Here is a 19,470-nt window from a genome sequence, read left to right as displayed (position 1 = left end):
ACTCAATAATTTTATTATTGGCATTGAGTATCGGACGGCCCTTTGACCTATTACAAGACAGGTTTAGGACGAACTGGAAAGCGTGTCTAAGGATGGATACGTACTTTACTTTGGTCAGGATTCTACGTCCAGGCTGGTGGTAAGAAAGCTTGCCAACTACAGAAAAAACGGAAAGCTGGTGCAATGCTTATTCGTGGGAAGATCTGGATTGGCAACACTAGCATGTCCCTCCATACTTACGATACTGAGTGCTGCCTCCCCATATCCGACATGCCTGCACGTATACTGTTGAACAGGCATGAGTAAATTTGGTCATTTCCATGTGCTGCATGTGAGTTAACACATGTATAGGAAGAGATTACATATTCGCGGTTTTAACGTTATGAGACTGTCCATCATTCAATCATTACCATACGCTTGAAAGGCCAAGGCTGTGAAGGCAGCCAGCATTACTACTTGAGTAATCTAATCAGTACATGCATTGTACAGTCGCCCCAACTCTTAGGGCTAAATTAAGTGTCAACGATTTTCGGCCCATTGTACAGTGCTCTTCTATAATGCCAAAAGTCTTAGCTAGTAAACCAACAAGGCCTGCTGGCCCAATTGGCAAGGCGTCTGACTACGAATCAGGAGATTGCAGGTTCGAGCCCTGCGTAGGTCATTTTTTGCTCCCGTTTTCTCTAGCCAGAAATACTCGTGGGCGTAGATGTGGATATAGTGGGTGGTCGGTTTTTTCATATGGACCCGCTCGGCATGCCGAGTAAATCGGAATCTTGTAGGTGAGGCTCGGCATGCCGATGCTAGTTATTGGTTCCCAGTCTAGAGTATCCCCGCGGACAGTAAGCGGTCGGTAAAGCGGTGGGATCAAGGCAGGCACTATCGACATTGGCCGGGATATCAGAAAAATACTTGCACGTCATCTGGCATTATTTCATCGGTTCTTTGCCTCTCACTTGCCCTTTACTGTTTGCCTCATATAGGCTGAATCAGACACCCCTGTTTTTTTCTGCATTGTGTACCTGGTGCCGTTCTGTTATAATGCCGAAACCAAAGTCCTTCCTCAAGGAGACAAAGTTGAAGAAAAAGTCCGCGCAGCAGCAGGCCCCTCGAACAGCAGATGAATTCCTAGCTGTCGGAGTTGAACAAGAAGAAGCAGGAGAGAAATGGCGAGCCGGCGATGCAGCAAAATCGCTACGCTTCTTTATGCGCGCCATTGCTACATATGATGAGGGGCTACAAAAACATCCTACTGCGTTTGATCTAGCTTATAACAAGTATGTTCACGTATTCTCGATACTGCATTTTCCCGCAGAGTGTGGAAAATAGATGGAGTATATGCTGATGTAAACGCTAACTGGTATTGTATTTGCACAGAGCGAGAGTCCAGTACGAGATCACGCAGCATCCACGACTTGCAGCGCAACTGTCAATCCCGCTGGTTGAAGCCTTGAGCGTAGCCTTGCAGTCGCACCGGGAGGCCCTGGTATTGGAGCAGGACAATGCAGATGCACTATTCAACACGGCGCAGGTGTTGACGAGTCTTGCGGAGACTGTCACTGATACGAAGCGTCCGGTCGAGGAAGACCTTAACCAAGCCGCAAAGTTCTTGCAGGAGGCGATCGAGCTGTTCCAGCGATGTCTTGTGCTCCAGGAGCTGAAATATACTGAGATGCAGGAGCAGATTAGGCAGATGGAGTCTGGCGAGGTGGGGCGTATGGAGCAGGTGCAGGAATCAAAGCAGATGCAAGAGAGTCCGGATGTTGAGTCGCAGGAGTCAGAGCAGGAGCAATGGGCTGCTGTTGTCGAGCCAGTGACGAAGGATACGCTTGTGGATACCGCTATTGCGCAGTTAGATGCTCTTTCGACACTTTGCAATCTCCTGGCGTTCGATCCGGGCGTTGGGCTTAAATGGGCAGAGGAGTATTCTAGAGATTCCCTCCAGAAGAAGCTTTCCACACTTGTTGAAGGCTCGAACCGCCACTATGAAGTGAATTTGTCCCGGGCGAGATTCAACGCTGCGCTAAATGAAGTCTTATACCGAAGCGGACGTATAGACGTGGCAACATATCACGGCGTCGTGGTGTCTTCATTTGGAGATCTGGACGTATCAGCGGACCCAGAAGGCCTGTGCGCTAAAGCGGATGCGTTTATTTCCTTCAACACAGCCTCGGCAGAACAACCGCCCCACGACCCAGAAGTCCTTAAAAAGTCACTTGGTCTCCGGTGGCAAGCATTATCCACAGCCATAGACATGTTAACCAAAGCGTCCAAACTCCCAGATGCCGAAAACCTACCCAAGATTCACCTCGCGAGAGGCGATGCTGAAATGAGCAGGTGGAGACTCGGTTTCGCGCCATGGGAACACAGCATGGCGCAACAGTACGGCGCGACTCTCCTTCGGAATGCTCAAACGTACTATCGGGGCGCCGCCGCATTAGCCCGAAGAGACGGAGGTGCTGATGAGGAGCGCGATGGAACGTGCAAAGAAGCAATCGCAGCCGCTATCGAAGGCCAGAAGGAGAAACTCGCCCAACTCAAGGGCTCAGCGCCTAAGGAGCTGCTGCAGGTTGCCGAGGACATGGTAGAGGAAGGCTGGGTTAGCGGGCCTGACATGGAAGCGCTGTTGTCGTAGATAGATACCCAAAATAGTACCAGAACAGTGTTCAAGTATCCAGGCTGCATACCATTATCGTTCCGACACAGTCTTAACCTCCTCGTTCATTTGCATAGCCTCCTCGCGGAGATGATTCTGGTTCCCGTACTCCGTCGCTGCGGCAGCAGCACCCTCCACATCCGCAACAACTATTTCTAAACCAGCCAGCAAGCGCTCAATTTCAGCGCGCTGAGCCTGCACCCGCTGTGCAAGTTCCAGATTCTCTGTCTCCGTAGCTCGTATCTTCTCATCCAAAACGGCCTTCGTCTTCTCCAACTGCGGCGTTAAATGAGCCCTAAACAACACATCCGGGGGTAAGGTATGCGGTCTGTCAGTTCCAGAGCCATTAGCATTGCGAATTTCTCATCAATTCTTCCAGAAACGGCGCGAAAACGTACGGAACTCTCTCCTCCTCCCCGTTCCCGTTCCCGTTCTCACCCGCCGCCGCCGCAGCATCTCTCCTAGCCCTCGCTTCCCCAACCAACCGATCCAGCTCATTCAACTGCGCAATTGCATTCCTCTCAGCTAAAATCTCCTCAAATTCGGCCTTGGCGCTCTCCTCTAACTTCGCATTCAGCTGGCGCCACACATTCTCCAGACTAGCCGGGACATGTTTCGCGGGTGTGGGAAAACAGGCAGCAAAATTAGAGTACGAGTTTGCGCGGAGTGTACGCGCGAGTGCTTGTGCGTAGATCTCTTGCAGGCGGGTAACGCGGGGGCCGGGAGTTTGGGCAATGGGCGGTTGAGGGGGTGGAGAGGGCGATTCGTCGTCCCGTAAGGGATTGTTGGGTTCTGGGGCCATTTTAATTTTTATTTTTCTGTTCGGATTGAATATGTTGATCGAATTGGTGGAGGAAGCAAGAGGTGTAATAGACTCTTAGTGATGTCGAGTTGGTGTGTTATGTCAAATCGCGGCGCGTAGAGCAAACTGGTAAACGCGATGATCACGTGCTCTATATAGACATCGGCGAAGCCTGTTACAGTGACATTCAAAAACTTGAAAAAAAAAACAATTTGCTTTTGAACCATTAAAAATATTATTTCTCATAACTCTACATGGCCCAATCCTAGTTCGTTAACCGGCGAGTGCTGTCCTGCCCACTCGACGGCCGCCGGTGACCTGCACCGAGGTGTGTATACCATAACAGGCGATTATGTAGGTCAGAAAGAGCCGGCTTAAAGCACCGCCATGATATAGAAATATATATCAGGCTATTCCAAAATCCCTGCAGCGGGAGGACAAAGCTCGATGCATAGTTTAAGCCAAAATTCGATGCGTCGGGGCGAATGAACGCATAAACACGGTTGATTGTTGATGGGACCTATTTATATCAGTTCTGTTCGCATAGACTGTAAAAGAGTATACTACCCAGGTAACGAGCAGGGCCACGAAAAATAGCATCGCATATTTGGTATATGCCCAAGCCGCAGTGTTTACCTCCAACGCTGTACTCGAACTGCGATATTCACGGGTTGGAGGGCCGTCAAAAGGTTCTTCGCTGCGTATCGCGCCCAATTCCAGCTGACTAGATCCGGCCTGGACATTGACGGAGTACGGGCGAGGTATTGACTGTGCACATGAAAAAGGAGGATCCTGCTCAGTAGAAGGACCGGCCTCTGGACGGTAGGAAGCAGCATCTTCCCTTTCTATTCGAATCTCGGTGACTTTGGAAAAGGGCGGGTCATCGGGAATTGACACGTCAAGTGTTGTATCAAGACCACCAACTTCCTTGAGCTGTCGCCTTCTTCGCCAAACGAGTTCGCCTATTCGCGCGTAGATAGCCAGCGTCACGAAGATCACAAACCATACCGGGCCGTAGAAGACTGCAATGCGGAGAAAGTCCCATGACGGCGCGACCCAGCACCAAAGCTGCTATCCGTCAGAACCTCGTTACACCCAGAATCAGTATACATACTATAGCCGAACCGTACACCTTGCCTCGAGACTCGGTTCTTATGAAGAAGTATGTAAATGCGGGGATAAACGGCAGGCCGTAGCATAGCATGACGTACTTCCATTCCAGGCGGCGCAGTTGATCGGAATTGTATTTTCGGAAGAATGTGAGATAGACGTTGAAGGCCATGGCGAAGGTCCATAAAGCGTCTGCAGGCATGAACCTGAAGTTATCATGTCAACGGAGCGCACGCCTTGTGGTTTCATACTACACACCATTGTATCAAGAAAGCCTGAATTTGGCATAAATTGCTATCCGTGCCCGCCCAGATACCAGACTGCGAGATGAGGGTAGCCACATTGGCCATGATATTGCCAAACGAGGCATAGAACACCAAGCGATTTATGGGCTTGCGGAACGACTGAGATGAGACAAACGAAACGATTATAATGCTGGTCGCGAACAGCGAGACCGTGGAGCACGTCCGTTCCGTAGCCGAGATGGCGAAGAGCTGGCCGGCCGACAAAGACATGGCAACATGACTGTTCGTAATAAGGTGAATGTTTACATCTTCGAATCTAAACAGCCAGAGCGAAGAAAAGAGACAAAAGAATTCAGGAAGAATGACACAAGCGTGAGCGGAGCGGCTGATCTAGGGCGAGCTCCTAGTCACACCTGCAGGAGGAATTACCGGGTCAATAATATATCACATTATTATTGATCCGTATTACGAGTCTCGCCCCCCGGCCCCGGAGCCGTTCGTTTCGATCAATGGTCGAGCCTGCTAAGAGAGTGTCCAATGTGCAGCCTTGACATGGATTACCGTCCAATAACATGAACACACCAACAGAATGAGAGTTTTGGATCCAACCAGAATGTCGAACATCGGATCCGGACTGCGGGGATACATCCGCACAACGAGCAGCGGTCAGCGATCAATTTCAAGGGCCCTGACAGGAGTTGTTGACAATGGGCCAAAGCAAATTGCGGCAAGCTGCTCCCACGAACGGGTTGTGGGCGACCTGAAACGCCATCGATGCCACAAAACGGCCATTATAGGCGGACGACTCCCATGCCGTGGCTCAAAGGACAAGGAGTCAAAGGCGGAAGAGGCCGCTCAGAAGAGGAACCAAAGACCGGAGCAAAAAGGTGATCCGGTGCATTGCCAGTTCGCCACAAAACAGGATGTGTTGATTGCTTGTTGGATGAGGATCGATTTCCCCGCAGATCGGATGGACAAAGCTCCTGTTGTGTACCCGAGGTCTGCCCAATAACAGTGATTATTGCCATGGAATTTGTCATTTGTGGAAAAACAAAACATGGTCTATCCCTCTCAAATTCGATCAAATTCGACAAAGAAACACTTCTCTTGCGAGCGTTGTTGGACGGCCAAGAGCCCAGACTATTTGATGGTCCATGCAATACTGTGCGGCATAGTACCTTAGTGACATCGATCCTATATCTTGAGGCTCGAAAAAAAAAGTTCATTACCATTACTCCGTATCTGTCGTGTCAACGCCATGCTCTTCTATCTAAAACTAGTACTCTTATGTCTTGCTACGAATTGAGCAAACAAACAAAAAAAAAAAAAAGAGATTCCATAAATCGCAACGCAAAGCATATATCGATGAACCATCGCGAAACAGCTAATACGCTTGTTGCGGTGGCATCATCCCTCCATATCCGGCCATTTGCTGTTGCTGCAACTGTGCCTGGAGCTGCGGAAGGTCATGGAACCATGGATGCTGCAGAGCGCCATGGGCGTCAATTCGCATCTCCGGTCGGAGTTGCAGCATTCGGTTTAACAGATCGAGACCGAGCGGGTCAATTTGGGGAAGGATGAGGCCAAGGTCCTGTGTTGCGTATACGTGGAAATTGGCCCTGTACTCCGGCAGCTGGGAGATCCCTGGCCAAGAGCGTTCAGAGGGTGTCCCCATCAGGCGGAAAATCTTCTGCAGTTGGTCCTCATTGGTTGTTCCCGGAAACAAGGGGCGGCCTGTATATAGCTCTGCCATGATACAGCCAGCCGACCAGATATCGATACTTGTATTATATGTCCTGCTGCCGAGAAGGACGTCGGGAGCACGATACCAAAGCGTCACGACTTCATTTGAAAATGTGTTCACGGGAATGCCGAATGCGCGAGCAAGTCCGAAATCACCCAGCTTTAATTGCCCTTTCTTATTGATCAATAAGTTCTGCGGCTTCAGATCTCGGTGTAGGACTCGGTTGTCGTGACAAAAAGCGATACCACTCATAAGTTGGTGCATGAACGATTTGATGGTCGCTTGATCCAACTGCCCTCGGTCGCCCCGAGTGTCCATATACTTTTTCAAATCCTTGTCCATATATTCGAACACAAGCATGAGCTTGTTCTCCGTGTGAATCACATCGTAGAGTGATACGATACTCTCATGTTTCAACTCTTTCATCAATGAGATTTCGCGAATGGCAGTTGATGGCGTTCCCTCTTCGGAGTCGAGGTGGATTTCTTTCAGGGCGACAAGTTCGCCTGTCTGCCGGTTTCGTCCTTTGAAGACCTGTAGGGTCTCGTTAGTATGGATGGTTCTAGTCATTAAAGAGACATATAGTGAGCTTGGAATGAGATGGACGTCAACGTACAGTAGCATATGTACCCTCTCCGAGCTGATAATCAAAAACCAGTTAGTTTTATTGTTTTATAAGCGCAGATATGCGCTGGATCTCACCTTTTCCAGCTGCTGGAACGAGCTGGGCTGTTGCGACTTATCCATCGTTGGTGCGCGTTGAGACGGCAGGGAAGGAGGGGGGTTGGTGTGATGAGCGTTAAAAAGCAAAGACTTTGGCGAAGCGAGATTTGCGACAATATCCAGCAGGGAGGAAGAGGATGATGTTGGCCGCTGCGAAGTCATGTCAGTTTTGCGGTGGTCAATTCCTCGCCGCGGCCCCTCGACTCCCCAACGTACGTAAGTAGAGCACGGGTCTGGTCCGCCCGGCGCCTAACGTTCTACAGTACTATAATTATCCCAACGGCACGCTCTTCAAGCACTTATTGAAGCCACTTTAAAGTTTGAATTTGTGTATTTTACTTTTGAAAATAGTTATCTAGGGGACTTATCTATATCTACTCTACTGTTTAAATGTATAAATCTAGCGCGAAAGGCTAGGAAGTTGAGATGCAACAGAGGGCAGAATTGCGTCCGAATGAAGACTGCAGCGAGTGTACCGTGCCAAAAAATCGCTGCCTTTGTCTGCTTCCTTGAGGAGAACGGATTCGTTTCGAACGCCTCCGATATTTATGATGCCAATGGGCATTCCTCTCTTATAGGCTCTTTCCACTAACCTCCATGCGGAGTATGTGGCTAGAGAGGTGCCGAGTACTAGCAATCTCCCCGCGTCGTCAATGGCTTCTTCTGCAGCCAACTTCACTGGCGGCTCAATGTTCTCTCCGAACATGATTACCGCAGGTTTCAGGATACCTGCCTCCGAGGTCGGCAGCCAGGCGCCGTCTTTCTCAACCTCAACTCTGGCTGGAGTACCATCCGCAAGTCGAGGAGGCTTTTCTAGACAAGTTGAACATGAAGGGTAGCGAAATGTGGAGTACGGTGCCTCTGGAAGCTCAACGTCTCCGTCCGGGTTGAGTTTCAATCCTCTGCGCCTTTGTTCCTCTGGGTTGTCCGTGTCAAGAGCCCCTATATCGACCATCCTCGCTAAGAACTCTGCCCAGGACGGATTAAGCCTCTCGAGAGACTTTTGAAACTCGGACCTCGGAAACTGGTTACGGCAGCTCAAACAGACAACGGATCTCAAATACCCGTGAAGTTCAATCGACGGAATCTCAGGATGAGCGATTGAATGAAAGGAATCCACATTCTGCGTAATTACAGAGCTAACGTAGCCTTTGACGCCTAGATCTCTAATCGCCCAGTGAGTCGAGTTCGGCTTCGCCTTCAGAAGCCCCGGCCATCCGATGAAGCTGCGAGCCCAGTATCTCTTCCTGGATTCATGTCGCGTCGCGAACTCATGGAAGTAAATCGGACGGTATCTCTTATTCGTCACATAGGTGCCGTTCTCTCCTCGGTAATCGGACAATCCAGACGCTACTGAAATCCCGGCTCCAGTCAAAAGGACGGTCTGGGAATTCCGTCCGACATCAACTCCGCGCAGGTAGGGAGACGGTGGGGCGGTCAGGAAGTTAAGGAAGGCATCAATTGCCCCAGACACTGAGCTAGCGGACGCTGGAACGATGATCGGTGGAGGCAACGGGCCGGTAAAGGGTATTCGGATCGCTGGGGCTGTCATCGAGCAGTAGTACACATGTTTAGCACTAAGTATGATAACGGGCAAAGCTCCAAATACTTCAGAAATCATCGGAGTTGTCGCCGCTGGCTCAGGATCCACCTCCACGTCAGGCTGACTAAAGAAAGTCACATGATGCTCATAGCTGTTTCGAGAACGCTTTGTTGCAGATGCGAACTCCAGCTGTACTCTAAGAAAAAGATTAATCTATCAAAATATATGGGCTGTATACTGAACTAAACCATAGTTAGCATTATTAATATCAGAAGAGCAATCGAAGATGTGGAGTTATAGCATGAGCACAAACCGCCCATATAAAAATGATTGTTACGTCACAAACCCTAAAAGAAGAGAGTTTTTCAACCCCGGATTTTCCTTTGCTTTGCGATTGTACGATCAATGATTTATGAGCTATAAGCGCGATACTGTCACGCACCCCGTCTGATATGTTTCCTCCTCAGACTCCCAATATCGACCTCGAGGCCCTAAGTGGGATATGTGGGTGTGTACCGTTACCGTGCCTGCGCATTGTCACCCCAGACACTGACCATTTTATCTAGTTCTATCTCAATTGCCTGCTGGGTCGTCGTTTTCTCCCCCCAGATCATTGAGAACTTCAGCCGGGGCTCCGCAGACGGACTTTCCCTCCTTTTTCTCGTCGTGTGGCTCGCAGGCGATGTCTTCAACATCCTGGGTTCAGTGCTGCAGGGTGTTCTGCCGACGATGATAATCCTGGCGGTCTATTACACCCTCGCCGATGTCGTGCTACTAGCGCAATGCCTCTACTATCGCGGATTTACGTTCAAGGACGACGCCTCTACAGCATTTACGCCAGAAGAGCCAGATGAAATCGAGACGCCGTCCCCGGTCATCGCGAGAAAACCGACCGAGCGCACATCTCTCCTACCCACTCTCGAAACCCAAAATTATGACGCTGGAACTAGCGCAGCTCCCTCTCACCAAGATGACAACGCCGCCTCGGCTCCCCTCCTCGCACCAAGTCACGCCCGACACCGCAGACACTCTATCGACGGGACGCACCTCTCCCCCGCAACCCCCTTCGTCGAGCCCTCAGCATCTGGCAAAAGAAAAACCACCTCAACCCTGCAAACCGTCCTGTTCAATCTGTGCGCCGTGGCGCTTGTCTGCGTAGCCGGAATACTAGGTTGGTACGTGAGCCTCTCTACGCCAGCAACGCCTGGTAAACACACAACGCACCGCCACCGCAAACCGGCAGATGCCAACCCCATTTCGTTCGACACACTCGGGCAGGTCTTTGGATATCTCTGCGCAGTTCTATATCTCGGCTCGCGCCTCCCTCAAATCATGCTCAACTACAAGCGGAAATCCACGGATGGCGTTTCTTTGCTCTTCTTCCTCTTCGCCTGTATCGGGAATCTAACATACGTGCTCTCCATTCTCGCTTACTCCCCAATTTGTGAACGACCACGCCACTGTGAGCCTGGTGAAGTAGGGAAGCTTTACGGGAGATATATTCTCGTGAACTTGTCCTGGTTGGTTGGGAGTTTTGGCACGTTGTTCTTGGATATGTGCATATTTATCCAGTTCTTCATGTACAAGGATAACAATGCACGGTCCACAATGGTTGTTTCTTAACATACCTTTATTTCTCTCCCTTGGCCACGTGAGGCATAAAAAAAATTCGGCGTTATGGAGTATGAATAATACAAGTATTCGTTCCTTGAAGATATACTATTGCGCGAAGATTGACTACGAACAGTACAAAACAGTACAGAACGAAAGACGAACTCTTACATTTAGTCTCACCGGAGCTATTCAGTACCCAGTTTTCATAAATCATAAGTCGTAAAATAGCTTTCAATCAAGAGAGAGGCAAAAAAAAAGCCTCAGTCCCGATGAACGCCGAGTGCTACCCCAAATTTTGAAGGGAATCTCGCTCACGAAATAGCCCCCGCGTACAAGTGCCACCCCGGGTTCAGTCGTTAGCTTCAGTCGTTAGCTGGGTAAGGTTCCACTTTGCCCTTGCCCACCTCTCCCCAGTTCGTGCTTAAGGAGGTTCCATTGCTCTCAACAAAACTCTTCACCATGGCACGGCGAGTGTCCTCATCCGCCCCTGCGTATAGTTTCTTGAAGAACCCATCTACGGGGTCTCCGCCATACTCAGAATCTACGGACCCCTCGTTATCAGAGTCTTCTTCGTCTTCACCCTCGGTCTTTTCCTTGGCCTTTTCATCCTGTTTTGCACGAGGTTTCTTTGATTTCTTTGCCGTGAGAGTTGAAGCAAGCTTGTCCCAGTCTTTGGTGCCATGGCGCGAGGAAGTTGGGTAAGATGGAGCGGATTTTGGGGCGGAAGAGGCAGCGGTAGGAGTGATAGTAGAAGACTTAATATCGGTAGACGATGATTCGAGAGAGCCCCATTTCTGACCGGGAACCTGCTTGCGCAGGACGAGTTCAATTTTGGTTGAGAATGTGGTGACTTTGGAAGCGGATTCGTCGATGGAGGCGAAGAGGGGGTCGAGATTGAAAGCGTAGTCTGCACCCGACGGGAGGGGAAATTGTACAGATACCTAGTCTAATCAGCATGTTTAATATGTCCAGCGGAGCATGTAAGCGTACCGAGTCACTCTTGATTTCTGCATCCACTTTCTCCTTGTCCACGCCTTTAGCGTAGAGCGTCACGACAACAGAGTCGTTTGACTGATACCACTCATGCCGGATTTTGTCTTGTGTCTGAGGTGGAGCTGAAACTGGAGGAGCAGCCTTTTCCTTCACAGCCTCAGCACTCGTTTCCTCGGTTTCCTTTTTGCCTGCAACAGGGCCAGCACCAGCACTGGTATTCTCACCGCTAATGTTCCCAGATTTCATGGCCTCCCACTGCTTCTTCAACTCCTTGTCCGACGGCACCTTCACACCAACCGGAACTTCTTCAACGGTAACCTTCATCCTCTCATCCCCATCCTCTAAACCGCCAAGCTTCGCATTGATCTTCATTAGCCAAATCTGCAGCTCCTGCGCAACCCCCTTCATTGGCCCCGACGCCTTCGACGCATTCATAACATCCTTCACCTTGTCAGCCGCATCCCCACCTTCTTTCTTGTCTCCAAGCACCTTCTCCTCCAATAACCCGAATAGAAACGCCGCATCCCCATATCTCTCCATCTGGTAAAGGGCTATAGCCCTCCTCATCTGTGCAGAGCAGATGAGGTCACGCTTCGCACGCTCACGTGCAAGGATTACGGCAATTTCAGCATCGCGAAGTGCATTCTTGACGTTCGGGCCGCCGTCTGCGGGCTTTAGGCGGAGGTATGCGATCGAACGTTTGATGTAATAAGCTGGGGCGCGGGGAAGTTCGCAAAGAGCTCGAGTGTAGTGCTGAAGTGCGCTCACAAAGTCAGACTTCGCGAGAGCCGCGTCACCCTGGGATGCGGCGTTCATATTATGGATTAAAAAGCTGGTTACTATTGAATAAGTTTGGGAGTGGGGTCTGATTCGACTGCTCGAGATTGTGCAGTAGTCAGCGGAGGAAAAGCGTGTGAATGGTCGGAGATAATAGACTATGCGGAATTGAAGAACAAAAGAATGAGAAATGGGAGGTAGAGAAAGTCTTGTCCCGTGGCTCCAAGCTCTTTGTTGTATGTTAGAAATTGGAGGCGATTCCATAACTTTCTCCGAATCTGCGGGGAAGAGCTTATGTAACTTTTATCGTGAATGCAAATCACCGGTCACTCGACCACCTCAGAGACGCTATGCATATACAAGTATCCCCAACAACCTAAGCACACGTATCTTATTACTGGCATTATGTTGTATATGACAAGACATTCTAATTCAATAGGCTACAGCTGATGCACATTATATCTGTTGCCCGCAACCATTTTCCTTTGCATAAATGGACCTGCATTAGCTTAGAACTTTATGATATGTATTGATTATATTATAAACATGTGAACGTATCGTATTGTACACATTCAATCCGCAAATTGTGCAATTATGGACTCTAATGCCCAATCATTATTATTATATGCAACAGAGCAAACTTACTGCAGCTCCTCGTTCCCGAACTTCCTGCTGTACAAGCCAAGGGCACGAATGGGCCAATAAAACTTGTAGTTGGGATAAGAAATCATGCTAATATTCTGTGAGTTTCAGTCACGTTTGAATGAGTTGCAGACTTACCAAGACTGGTTGAACACTCCCTCAATGGCCTCTTGTAACCACTCGCCGTTTGGTTGTTGTCGGGACATTATGAGCTTCATCGCCTTTTGTAGTGGCTCTTTATGGGGGTAACCTGCCTCCATCAGAGCGAGGCACGCCCAAGCCGTCTGGCAAACTTGGGACTTCTCGTGTTGTACGTAGACGTGCTTCTCACTGCTGAGATATGACTCTCCCCAGCCTCCATCCTCCTTTTGCTTTGAAATCAGGAACTCACAGCCACGGCGAGCATAATTGCTGGTCTCGTAAGTCTCTCCAATGCTTGCCAGACTCTCGAGGGCGAACATGGCCGCATAAGTAAAGCAGATACCCCAAGATCCGTACCAGCTTCCATCTGCTCTCTGCACTCGCTTGATATACTTCACAGCTTTATCTTTTGCGGCTTTGATCTCTTCGGCACGATAGTTAGGGTAGAACTTGCTGAATAATGAGAGCGCGGTAACTGATGCGGTGGTACATTCGGGGTAGTCATAGCCAATCATGATACCGCCAAAAACCTCCGCAGCATTTAACCATTCGATCTTTGGGGAGCCGCGGGTAGTTTCATACTCGGTGAAGCCACCTGAAGGATTCTGCATCAACAACAAGCAATCCACGCTGTCCTTGAGGCGTTCTTCCGAGATCATTTTTGGGAAATTATGCATCTCCTGGAGCTGAATCGTTGACCGTAGACCCTCCGCAGTGCAGTCACTGACTGTGTAGCCCTGAGTCTTGTTGCTGAACGGCCACGCTCCTTTTCGGTGTTGACGGTAGCACTTTTCTTGATTGGGAACGTTCTCTCGGAGCTGGTGTGCATCTAGAAACCCTAGGGCTTTGGTAAGCATTGGGCGCCATTTTGGATCATCAGCAAACCCGGCCACAACTATAGCCTGTGTGATAAAAGCTGTATCCCAAACCTGGACCCCGTTGGTTCCATTCATCAGCATGCCTTCGTCTTTCATCCACATGTAGTCGTGCAAGCGTTCCCGATGCCGTCGTACTGAGTAACTGTCCGGCCCATCATGGACTAGGCAGGCAATCATGTTCATGGGGTTGTTTACAGGCCCAAGTCCGGCATAGTCGGTATTCTCGTCTTCCATACGTATCAGCTCCCACGTCCAATCTTCCGCACGCTTGACTATGGCCGATGTTCGAAAGAACGGGTTCCAGACATTGACAAGTAGCGAATTCAGTGAATTCAGGAGCCACGTCTTAGGGTAGTAATTGTCGGCTTTGTGAATCGAGTTTCGATGACTGGCAAAGTCAATAGAGTCGTAGGGCTGCGTGTACAGTTCATGTCTTAACTGCTTGGTGAGAGGAGTCAACGGGTACGTGAACTTCTTAGACCATAGGTATGACATGGGCAAAAACACCTGGCGCATATGAATCCACCAGCGCCAGGGAGCGAAAGGTACCCAGTCGGGAAGTAGCCTATTGAGATTAGCCCTAACATCAAGAGCCGCAATATTGACAGTCACAAACCAGAGCTCAGGGGGGACAGGATTTACACAATCCCAGTCCATGACACCAAGTATACTGAGCCAGAATTTAGACCAGTGAGGTCCATAGACGGCACCGCCAAAGCTATGCAGCAGCCCTCGAGCCTTGATCATTCGAGGATCATCCTCGCCAACGCCTAAAAGGCGCAGCACGACATAATTCATGCTCGTGCCGAAGACCGAGCTATGAGCCTCAATGTGCAGCCCCCAGCCACCGTCTTCCGGGTGTTGCCGGGCAAAGAGATACCTGATAATTTCAGTCGCATACTCTGGCGGGATGGGTGTATTGGTGACATAGTATGTGATGATCAGCCCCGGAAGGAGAAACATTGGACCCCCATACTCGCATGCCCAGTTGCCTGGAGGCAGCTGCAACTTGGAGAAGAATTCCAGGCCATTCTCAGCACATTGCATGGGAGTCTTGGCTTTAGGCAGCTGTGGAAGGCCCTAAATGGAGTTAGGACGTGCCGTGGTAGTAGTATGAAGGTCTTACCGTAGGAAGCCCCAGAAAATACTTGTCAGCAATTGATTGGGGCCATTCATGGTTTTCCTCATCAGTTTCAAGGTAATGCCATGTTTGGCGGCCATCATCATCTAGCAATCGCCATCTTGAGTAGTCGGTTTTAAGATCGCCGTTAGCGTCAGGGGAAAGGTGGCCTCCGTTTTTCCAGCGCCCAATGTGGTCTGGCATGGCCCGTGAAGTCGATATAGACTGACAATGGCTCAGCGACGTAACAATTATTATAAATAAACTTGGAACCGATGCGCGAGGAAAGGGATATAAATATGAATTGAAAGAAGTCTTGGCTGCAGCGGATCTAGCTACTGGCCGCTTAGTCATTGTTGCTGCGTCAGTGCTACTGTGTCAGCTTTCCCAGGTATTGTTGGTCACCTGACACTCTGCTCGATTAAGGGACCCCCTACCAACGCCAATAACCATATTATCACCAGGAAGCTTTTAATTCCACATATGATGCTACGGGCACCAATATTGACTATGCAAAACCGGACCCCCGGTTACAGTTGTCGCATACATGCATGTTGGATCTTCGGCGAGCAGATATACAGAGTATGACCGGCACATAACTTCGGCCGACTCGTAGAGCAAAATAAAAAAAGGAAAGAATCTGGAAAGTGCATATATTGTCAGTAGAAGAAGTAGCTTGCATATTAAAAGGTGCTTGGGTTGTCGGAAGTAATTTCTGATCCAGGCAGAGCCCACGTTATCCTCACTGACTCCACAAGTTTTCGAATTCATAGGTACGTCGAATTCATAGGTACGGTATATACGCCTGAGTAGCCGAGGAGCTACACAACGTCGCAGGCTAATGCTTGAAGAAAGACATGGTGACAGTTATTGAAGGACATAGTTTGAAGAATTGTTGCAACGGACTAGGGATTGTGGTGAACGAAGTAAGGGACAAAGGCCCTACGTCCGAATGAATCCAAACTGGGTCATTCTCCCCAGAACACGATTCCTCAGTGAACCGACTTCTGGAGGGACCATTAGCTTGGATCTTCAATAGTAGCTTCTATCAGGAGGATACAGATACTGTCTCGGAGCCCAGCTCTAACTCGCGTGCTGGCCCAGTGAGGATACAGATCAGAGCAAATTTTGCCAATGCCTTCATCCTGGAATACTCGAGAAAACATTTTCAATTGGGATACGTAAACTGTCGAGTGGCTACGAAAGGATACCAGGCCAGCAAGAGCCATGGCAACCATTCGCAACATCTAATCTCCGAGTGTCTCTCGCATTGATATCGCTTTCCAGGAGCTGTTTGAGCCTGCGGCCAGAGGCGATGAGAAGATATATATGAATCCCGGAATGCGGCCTTTATAGCAGTTCTTCGTTCTGGTCCGGCTGCAGAAGTGGTGAGCCGGAACCCAACTTACTGCGGACATTGCAGGAGCAGAAGATCTGCGCAGGTAGAGCAGGTATCGGCTCGTTGTTCTCAACGAACGCAGAGAGCCACCCAAGTGGACAAATGGACATGTGGATGCTGGTGAGTACCATATTGATTCACTCCGGTGTTCCTGTCGGCAATCACTGGGGACAGCGGACAGCCAGTTAACTCGCAATAGTCTTAGCTACTATTTTAGACCGTCCTTGCCTTGAAGAAGCTTTCGGTATGTGGCATGTATAAGAGGACGAAGAAAGTAGTAGCGGAGGGATGAAGTAGTTGTCTTAGGCAACTCCCATGACAGAGACTTGAGAACTCCAGAGGATTTACACCAACTTATATGAGCGCGGCGTGCCATAGTTGACAAGCCTTCACTTGCTTCTTACCTCCCTCATCCCCCAATATCTAAACGCATCAAACAGTCTCTTCAGATACTTAATGGAACCCTAACAAAGACACATGGATTCTCTTCTCCAACCACCATTTAGCCCAAAACAGCGCGTGCAGAAATACCTCGAAAACACCCTCACAACAGTGTTAACCCAACTCAATATCTCCAAGCCCGGAGAGGGCGAAGGAGATGCAACCATAACACTCAAGCGAAGGATAACAAGCCCGACTACCACTGTCTTCCGTATCGACTCCTCAACCGGCGCACTCCAGGCAGTCCGAGCAGAAACAACTGTCACCTACTCGTTCCCAGGGAAAGATGGATATGAAGCGTGGAGATTCAGTGCGTGAACGCTACAATAACCACCTGAGGATATTGGCTGATGGATTCATTTTGCTCTGTAGCTGTTGTCCTTCGGATCCTCTCCGCGATACGAGACGCTCTAGAAGCTGGATTTCCAGTCTCAATAAGGTGCACGCGTCCGCTGCTTCCAGTCAGATAAGTGTCGAGAGGAGACCTGACTCCTGTTCTCTAGGGACATATACTACAATGACCCCGAACTATTTGAGTCTCAGAGAGTCGTCAGTCGTTTCGTTGACGACCTGGCGCTTACTATTGGCGTCGAGAGAGCGGACTTGAACGTGGTATTTCTCTTTGTGGTCTAGGTCTTTCACTGTTTTGACGATTTACTATCCAGGAAGCAGCTGCGAAGGGTCTCGTAGCAGGATATTATCGAGTGACAACGGTGAGGGACGAGGTTATTGATGCACGGGAATCGACGGAAGTAAGAGACTATTATAAACAATCCGCGTCCGACGTCTCCAGTCCTAATCTGTACGTATGCCAGGATTGCCTTATCCCAAGGGTACAGGACATAGCGGATCTGGATATTTCAGATGTCAAGTGGATCCTGATCATTGAGAAGGAGGTATTGTTCTGGCAATCCATATCAACGTCTCACCTCTTTAGACTCATAATAACTGCTATCCTAACTCACTCAATGGTTACATAGGCTGTCTTTCGTCGTCTCGTCCGAAACAACTTCCATAACCATACCATAGTAGGAAAAGGAATCCTAATTACGGTACGCCAGGCATACACCTAAGCACCAAAACATCAGTCCATGCTAACGAATGTCAGGGGAAAGGCTATCCGGACCTTGCAACCCGCTCTTTCGTTCGCAGGATCTTTCAAAGTACATTCCCACGATCGACCCTGACCCAAGCTCCCCCCTTCTATATCCTCGCCGATGGTGATCCGGATGGGATAGCCATAATGTCAACATACAAATACGGCTCTATGGCGCACACACGAGAGAATGAACGGCTGAACCTTCCTTGTCTGCAGTGGCTAGGGCTACGCATCTCCGAGATAATTGGAGGCTTAGAGTCTGACGCGGACGAGACCCTAATGTCGCTAACAAGGAGGGATAGGAGAAAGATTGGGACCATGTTGAAACGGAGTCCGATTTGGGCAGTAGATGGGCCTGAGGCAGAATGGCGGGTGGAGTTGCAGCGCATGCTGATCCTGAATGTTAAAGCTGAGATTGAGATACTGTACGACCGTGCCGGCGGGCTCGAGGGGTGGATTGATCGTCATATGAAAACACAGGGGCAGTAAATCCTATTCTTTCATCGTACTGTGATCCACGTCCAAAAATATACCTAAAAGGTACAAGAAAGGGAGAAATACCGACCAACGCCCACAGTCCCAACGCGATGCAGAGATTGAAGCCCGCTATGCATGCACTGGGAAGCAGCAACTCAGAAGAGAAAACAGGTGATGCCAACTGGAAGCCTATATACACAGAGCATCACGACACACCACACAATAATCCTAAGTCCTTCCATGGCCAATGGGTCCAGTCCATTAAGCTACTTGATATCTTCGTCGAAGAGAGTCAAAGACGGCTCGCGGTAGCTTCAGTCGAGCTCAGTTGGAAGCGGTCATGGCTCTTTGAAAACCCGTCATTGAGTTCAAAGTAGTGGAACCATCTATCAACCAACCCCGTATGAACATGCCGCTGCGGAAACCTACAACCCCAGTCCCTTTCTAACCTCCTCTCTGACCTTCCGCTCATACTCAGCCCTCCGTTCCCTCCACATCTTCGCAGCCTCCACATTTGCTGGGCTTTCATCATTCGGCTCCGCAAGCATACTCATTACTGAGATGAGAATCTTCTCCACACTTTGTATAGGCGACCAGCGCTCCGAGGCATGTTCATAGTGGTTCGGATCATCGCCGGGTGGGTGTAGAATGGAGATGCACACTGTGCCATTCGGATAGACTGCCCAACGGGACATTAGCCGATAAATCTCCCCTTTCGTTCAAACGAAGAGAAACAGAGAGGTCACAACTCACCATTCGGATGCCAAACTCCCCCGCCGACAAACTTCATTGTCGGTGGACTTAAAGGGTAATCCTTAGGGAATTTGAGCTCAGCAGCAAAAACCCCACCTTCGTAAGGGGTGCCTTCGGGTCCCTGTATCAAGGCTTCCCAGTGAAACATGTCATCTTCAGAGACAGGCCCCGCGGTAATCCCATCCGGCGGGTTTGTTGATAGTGTTTTATATTCGCGGAAAAGGCGATTCTGCGTCATGGATGACATTGTGGCGGTACTAGGTGTATAGATAGTAATCTATTACTTGTGCAGGTCTGTGGAAGGATACACAAAGAG

General features: G+C 49.6%; 9 protein-coding genes across 9 annotated transcripts, besides 1 other annotated feature; 2 read left to right on the top strand and 7 right to left on the bottom strand.

The window, feature by feature from the left end:
* Window positions 1–19,470: part of a sequence feature (contig 1.145 856..176570(1)) that runs on past both edges of the window.
* ANIA_08264 (uncharacterized protein) lies at window positions 1,039–2,632 on the top strand (the record flags this gene model as incomplete). The annotated part of the gene is made up of 2 exons (XM_676441.1): window positions 1,039–1,274; window positions 1,375–2,632. The coding sequence occupies 2 exons, from the start codon at window positions 1,039–1,041 to the stop codon at window positions 2,630–2,632; spliced, it is 1,494 nt and encodes a 497-aa protein (XP_681533.1).
* Window positions 3,000–3,455, bottom strand: ANIA_08263 (PMF1/NNF1 family protein; the record flags this gene model as incomplete). Its single annotated transcript, XM_676440.1, has 1 exon — window positions 3,000–3,455. The coding sequence occupies one exon, from the start codon at window positions 3,453–3,455 to the stop codon at window positions 3,000–3,002; it is 456 nt and encodes a 151-aa protein (XP_681532.1).
* ANIA_08262 (protein gprH) lies at window positions 3,721–5,080 on the bottom strand (the record flags this gene model as incomplete). The annotated part of the gene is made up of 4 exons (XM_676439.1): window positions 3,721–3,975; window positions 4,023–4,523; window positions 4,570–4,771; window positions 4,824–5,080. 4 exons carry the CDS (start codon window positions 5,078–5,080, stop codon window positions 3,721–3,723), a joined length of 1,215 nt encoding a protein of 404 aa, XP_681531.1.
* ANIA_08261 (cyclin-dependent serine/threonine-protein kinase phoA) lies at window positions 6,195–7,442 on the bottom strand (the record flags this gene model as incomplete). The annotated part of the gene is made up of 3 exons (XM_676438.2): window positions 7,257–7,442; window positions 7,171–7,194; window positions 6,195–7,088 (listed from the first exon to the last, which is right to left on the bottom strand). The coding sequence occupies exons 1-3, from the start codon at window positions 7,437–7,439 to the stop codon at window positions 6,195–6,197; spliced, it is 1,101 nt and encodes a 366-aa protein (XP_681530.1). The 5' UTR covers window positions 7,440–7,442.
* Window positions 7,593–8,898, bottom strand: ANIA_11067 (putative SIR2 family histone deacetylase; the record flags this gene model as incomplete). Its single annotated transcript, XM_050611249.1, has 1 exon — window positions 7,593–8,898. The coding sequence occupies one exon, from the start codon at window positions 8,896–8,898 to the stop codon at window positions 7,678–7,680; it is 1,221 nt and encodes a 406-aa protein (XP_050467295.1). The 3' UTR covers window positions 7,593–7,677.
* On the bottom strand, window positions 10,797–12,468 carry ANIA_11071 (co-chaperone SGT1; the record flags this gene model as incomplete). Its single annotated transcript, XM_050611248.1, has 2 exons — window positions 10,797–11,375; window positions 11,425–12,468. 2 exons carry the CDS (start codon window positions 12,466–12,468, stop codon window positions 10,797–10,799), a joined length of 1,623 nt encoding a protein of 540 aa, XP_050467294.1.
* On the bottom strand, window positions 12,721–15,223 carry ANIA_11065 (terpene cyclase/mutase family protein). Its single transcript, XM_676437.2, has 3 exons — window positions 14,992–15,223; window positions 12,985–14,945; window positions 12,721–12,936 (listed from the first exon to the last, which is right to left on the bottom strand). The coding sequence occupies exons 1-3, from the start codon at window positions 15,187–15,189 to the stop codon at window positions 12,846–12,848; spliced, it is 2,250 nt and encodes a 749-aa protein (XP_681529.2). The 5' UTR covers window positions 15,190–15,223; the 3' UTR covers window positions 12,721–12,845.
* Window positions 16,862–18,689, top strand: ANIA_08259 (putative meiosis-specific topoisomerase Spo11; the record flags this gene model as incomplete). The annotated part of the gene is made up of 5 exons (XM_676436.2): window positions 16,862–17,135; window positions 17,498–17,577; window positions 17,641–17,721; window positions 17,806–17,877; window positions 17,934–18,689. The coding sequence occupies 5 exons, from the start codon at window positions 16,862–16,864 to the stop codon at window positions 18,411–18,413; spliced, it is 987 nt and encodes a 328-aa protein (XP_681528.1). The 3' UTR covers window positions 18,414–18,689.
* ANIA_08258 (E2 ubiquitin-conjugating protein UBC7) lies at window positions 18,827–19,401 on the bottom strand (the record flags this gene model as incomplete). The annotated part of the gene is made up of 2 exons (XM_676435.1): window positions 18,827–19,080; window positions 19,155–19,401. The coding sequence occupies 2 exons, from the start codon at window positions 19,399–19,401 to the stop codon at window positions 18,827–18,829; spliced, it is 501 nt and encodes a 166-aa protein (XP_681527.1).

This window comes from Aspergillus nidulans, chromosome II (genome assembly GCF_000011425.1).
Source record: "Aspergillus nidulans FGSC A4 chromosome II".
Taxonomy (NCBI): Eukaryota; Fungi; Ascomycota; class Eurotiomycetes; order Eurotiales; family Aspergillaceae; genus Aspergillus; species Aspergillus nidulans.
This window is presented reverse-complemented; position numbering and strand designations above follow the sequence as displayed.

What these genes read in the sequence shown, in the direction of transcription:
- ANIA_11065 (XM_676437.2), bottom strand. Translation starts at nt 15,189, where the DNA reads ATGCCAGACCACATTGGGCGCTGGAAAAACGGAGGCCACCTTTCCCCT. An exon ending in ATTTTCTGGGGCTTCCTACG is followed by an intron (nt 14,946 to 14,991) that starts GTAAGACCTTCA and finishes AACTCCATTTAG; the next exon opens with GGCCTTCCACAGCTGCCTAA. An exon ending in GGAGTGTTCAACCAGTCTTG is followed by an intron (nt 12,937 to 12,984) that starts GTAAGTCTGCAA and finishes ACAGAATATTAG; the next exon opens with CATGATTTCTTATCCCAACT.